The sequence below is a fragment of the Symphodus melops genome, assembly GCF_947650265.1.
Source record: "Symphodus melops genome assembly, chromosome: 21".
NCBI lineage: Eukaryota > Metazoa > Chordata > Actinopteri > Labriformes > Labridae > Symphodus > Symphodus melops.
In genome coordinates this window covers 20,278,114-20,283,113 of record NC_136711.1, presented here as the reverse complement: position 1 = coordinate 20,283,113, position 5,000 = coordinate 20,278,114, and the positions used below count along the sequence as shown (strand labels likewise).

The 5,000-nt window shown below is 45.9% G+C and overlaps 1 protein-coding gene across 2 annotated transcripts in view; it reads left to right on the top strand.

The window, feature by feature from the left end:
- The first annotated feature begins 1,388 nt into the window (after nucleotides 1-1,388).
- Nucleotides 1,389-5,000, top strand: part of LOC306817500 (cGMP-dependent protein kinase 1-like) — a 36,546-nt gene continuing 32,934 nt past the window's right edge. The window contains exon 1 of one of the 2 annotated variants that reach the window (XM_079334439.1): nucleotides 1,389-1,666. In XM_079334439.1, the coding sequence (XP_079190565.1) occupies nucleotides 1,404-1,666 (263 nt within the window). In that variant the 5' untranslated portion in view covers nucleotides 1,389-1,403. Of the gene's footprint in view, nucleotides 1,667-3,614 lie in introns of those variants that run through there. The other variant, XM_079334438.1, reaches the window with a different exon arrangement.

Sequence of the window (5,000 nt, the reverse complement as noted above, 5' to 3'; positions counted from 1 at the left end):
CAAGCCGGCCAACGTTAAAGATTAACCTGCTGCTATCTCTGGACACACACACACACACACACCAACACACACACTAACACACCAACACACACATGCAAATACACTGGTGAAACACACATCTTTGTGTTGGTGTGTGTGCGGGACAGGAGGCCTTTGCCCGACAGTAACTATCAGTGTGCTCAGCAAAGGTCTCTTCACCTATACACACACACACACACACACACACACACACACACACACACACACACAGAAAACAGGATTGTTTCACCCTCACATGTTTCTTGATTCTAAACCTGAACTCGCAGCACATAAAAACATCAGTGTTCACTCTGCATACAGCCTGCTAGCTTATTAGCATACAATTCCCAGCATGCATTGCAGCTACACTACATGTCAGGGAGGTTTTTACGTTGTGTGAAACCACAATCGAAGAATCATTTGGTCTGTTTTGGAGCTTCACCTTCAGAGCGACTAAAGGAAGACAGAGCGACTTTAAAGATGGATTATCAGACCAAAGCAAACGATCCTCCTTCCCCCCCCCCCCCCCCCCCCAACACCCAGCAGCTGGAAACACACAGAGAGGCTTCTCTTCTCTGTTTACAACGACAAAGATGAACGGACGCCAACTGGAAATATACTGCATGTTTTAACACTGTATGCCGTGTGTTTGTGTGTGTGTGTGTGTGTGTGTGTTTGTGTGTGTGTGTGTGTGTGTGTGTGGGGGGGGGGGCTTTCCACTTGCTTTGATGGAATCAAGGCCCTTACTGTTTGACTGCCAACACACACACACACACACACACACACACAAACACACACACACATTAAACTACATGAAACTGAAGTGTTAGCGTCTACGCTGCAGTTTGTAAACAACATTGAAACGTGGCCCCGCCCCCTGAGCTCATCGCCCCCCCCCCCATCATAAAATTATGTGTAAGCTTACTGTGTTCCTACACTGCAGCCTATGGACAATTTAGAGAGCTAGCACAAGCTAACGGCTGGTGTTTTTCACCTGCCTGTCCAACAGGAAGTAGACTCTGCGTCTGCAGGTGAAAGATGAACCGAGGAGCTTCACCTGCTCGCTGTTTCACCTCACGGTGATATTTCTGTTCACAGCAGCAGTATTCACGTTTTTAATAGACAGCTCCAGGGGCAATGCCCCCCCCCCCCCCCCCTCAGGCCCTCTGGACCCGCCCCTGTCTCTGTCACCTTCCTCTCTCTCTCTCTCTCTCTCTCTCTCTCTCTCTCTCTCTGTCTCTCTCTCTCTCTCTCTCTCTCTCTCGCGCGCTCTTTGTCTCTCCTCCAGGTGATGCTCACACTACGTCCATCTCAAACTCTTCAAAGTTAACTTTCGTAAAAAGTTGGACCTCGGTTCTTCTCCACGTGACCCGGAGGACCGGAGGATGAGCGAGCTGGAGGCCGACCTTGCTCGGCTCCTGCGGCTGAAGGAGGAGCGGATCGGGCAGATGGAGCGGAGGCTGCGGGAGAAAGAGGAGGAGGCGCTGGAGCTGAGGACGAAGCTGCACAAGTGTCAGTCGGTGCTTCGGGGCAAAGGCCTCTGCAGCGCGGACTGCTGGCCCGACAGCAGGCGCACCCGGCGGGCTGCAGGTGTGTCCGCAGAGCCGGTGCAGGAAACGGAGCTGCGGAGGTTCTCCAAGAGCCACAGGTGAGGGGACACACCTGAGGCCTATACAGGTTTATAAATAAACTTGAACATGTAAATACACTTTCATAGTGCATTTCTACTGTGACATCTACGGAAGAGGATCAGGGTCGTGCATGAGCTATTACTAATGAGAGGAGGACGATGTTTAACCATGCACTCTGAGATGAGACTCGAAATATTAGGAATAATTTAAAATACTATTTTGAGTGAAGTCAAAATTTCACGAAATTTATTTTTTCCTCAATATTTTGACTCAAATCTCGAACTTTTATTTTAATCTTTTTGCAGCCAAATGCTTGTATTTATCGACCTTTGCATGAATCAACATGTTACAGTTAATTTATATTTGAGTGTAATACCGACACTGAACACTGGATGGAGCTCCTGCAGTTCCTCGAGTGTCCACTGGAGGCTTGCTGCTTCTTTTCATCCTCTTCCTTAGAAATCCTTTTTTTAAAATACAGAATTATGAATCATGTCACAAACAAAAATATGAGTTATGAGAAATTGAGAATACAAGAAGTGAAATGAAAGTTTTATTCTTTTAAACACATATTCTTCATTGTACCCGTGTGTTGTCTGTAGGAATAACTTTTTAAATAAATATCATGAACGTTGTGAAAGGACATGTGAAGCACAGGAAACACATTTTAAAGCCAACCTTATAAAACGGAAGCAGATTAAAAACAAACATTCTTAATATCATCAGAGTTTTATATCCATCGGACATAAGACTTCTCATTCTGTCTTAAAGTTCTTTGTCTGTACTTTTAGTCCTGCACGTGATTTTAAACGTTCAGTTGTAGTAACAGTGGCAACCAGCAGAGGGCGCCACCGCACAGCAGAACCTGTAAATCTCATTCCTGATGCTCTGAGATCAGCTGTGAGTTAAACAACTTGGACCAATTTTCATTGGTTTTGAAATCCACAGCAGCGAGGTGTAACAAAGCTGCGGGTCGTGGACCTCCAAAAGGTCAGAGGGCGACCACGAGGACGGACAGACGCCGCTTAGCACAAAACTCAGGATGAGCTGCATGTGCTACAACTCTCACACCGACCTCTGAGTGACATTTCTGCCTGAAGTTAGGATGAGCTGGAGGGGCAGCTGTGGCTCAGTGGTCGAGTCAGCTGTCCCTCTATACCAGAATGCAAAGGGTTCGATCCCCAGCTCCTGCAGCCGCTCTGAGGGATGCTTCTGATCGCCTCCTGGTCAGAGTGTTTTCCAAGAGTCCTCAAGGTTGTGTAAATCAGAAAGATGTGCAAAAGATTTTAAATCTGCTCAGACGTCTGTCAGTATGTTCAACTGTTCAAACTAAATCGTGCCAAACATCTGTGTGTGATGTTGAATTAGAGGCCGAATTAACTTTAAAAGAAACCTTTTATTTTAAATATTTGTCCTGTCTTTAGCTCAGAGTACTTTACTTGCTGTGGGCTTTTATTTTGAAATTCATTAAGGCCCTTCTGGTAGAGTGAAGGTAAGGTAAGGTAAGATTTCCCCCCTCAAGGAAAGGTTTAATGTTAGACCTTTGCAGCATGGTTGCCATGACAACTTCCTAAAGAAGTTTTAGTGACCGTGCAGAGTTTTTAATCTTGCAGAAGGTTTCATGAGGAATGAGGGGCCCCAGATTATTCCTGCCCAGACCCCTCCTGATGTCTGAATCTGAAACACACCTGCGGATATTCTTCATTATATGCAGAATATATTATTTTCTGATCTATTGTGAAGTCACGATACGAACATTCAGAGTGTTTCTGCAGGAAATCCTCCCACAAACACAAAGATTCAATGAACTTCTCAAACGGAGTTCCCTGTCGTGATGATGAACTTTACCAACGAAACGAAACAAGTCGACACGAAACGATGGAGAGCAGCGCGGATCAGAGAGGGAGGAGGAGGAGGAGGAGGAGGAGGACCAACTTTTAGACGCCCCCAGCGTAGTGTCGGTGATCTCCCGGTTTCTCCGCCGTTAACCCTCCTGCTGCTGCTGCTGCGCGTTAAACTGATTTAAAACCTCATGAGTGATTCAAGCAGCTCTGAGCAGATCTGCAGCTCCTGTCTGCTCCCCGGAATCATTTCATTCTCATGCTCCTCCTCCTCGTTTATCTCCGCTTCTCCTCCGCATCAAACTCTCATGTGAGCAGCGCCTGGATTCGTCTGTTCAGCCGTTTCAAGCCGGAATCTTCACCAGAAGTGATCTGAGACACACGGAGATGCTCTCCCTGCTGATTTGATGGAAAGATTTCTGCGTTTTTTATTGTTTGGATGTTTTACTCTGCGCGCTTTCACTCCTCACTCTGCTGCTCTGCGGATTTGAAAGACACGTTTTCCACTTTTATGCTCTCCTTTTATTTTGATTGAAACAGAGGATGTTTGCATGCTTCACCCCGAGGTTTGTCCAAATCCAACCCACAGATCGCTTACTTCTAAACGAACCTGAACACTAACCCTACCTGAGGAAGAGACCACGTGTCCTCCCTTTTCTGCATCACGGGCATGTTTTTATCCTGGAACCTGTGGATGTAAATTAAACTTTCCATCAACTTAGTTTTACTCCGTTTGCATGAATCCCATCTCTCCTGAGACTGGAGACAAACCTGCTGCTTCTGGCAATTTTCCTGATGATGCATTTAATTTGATAACATCTCTTGGATAAGTAATAATCCTGCAAGTGAAAGTTCCTTCTTCACTTTTCTTACCTTGTTTGAAATCAGAGGAGCAGAATAAAGCACCAGTAGTTTCCTCTTCGTTTCCCAGTTTTAGTTTTTCTCTTATCAATCCAAATATCACAATTTCCTTTCTAGTAAGAGACGGAGTTTGGACTCTAAGGGGTTATGGGGGAACTGAGGGAGCCCTGAGGATTTAAAGGAACCCTGAAGTGATCAAAAACCCTCCGGGGATTTCAACCTGTTGAATCAGAAAAAGAACTCTGGCTGTTTCTGTTAAATGTGTTACAACTTAAGGGAACCCTGAAAAATCCTGCAGAGACCCACTAAAGGAATTTAGGAAAAGATAAACCACGGAGGAACCTCTGAAGTGTCCTGAGACTCCTCGGCTGGTCTCCTCTGGACTCCCGAGTCAGAGAGTCCGTCTCCCAACTTGTTAGGATTGTCATAGGATTGCTTTAGATCTGAGCGGCAACCTGACACGTCCCAAAAGGAATCCTAAAGATCCTGAAAAATGTAGTCTTCAAGAAGACCCCAGAGTCCCTTTTTGAGAGTCTGAACAAAGGAACGGGACACAGTCTGAAGTCAAGGATCTGAAGTTCTCCGAGGAACCCCTAAAGGGAGACTTGAACCTGAATATATTCGAGGGACTTTGAGTGACCTTTACAGG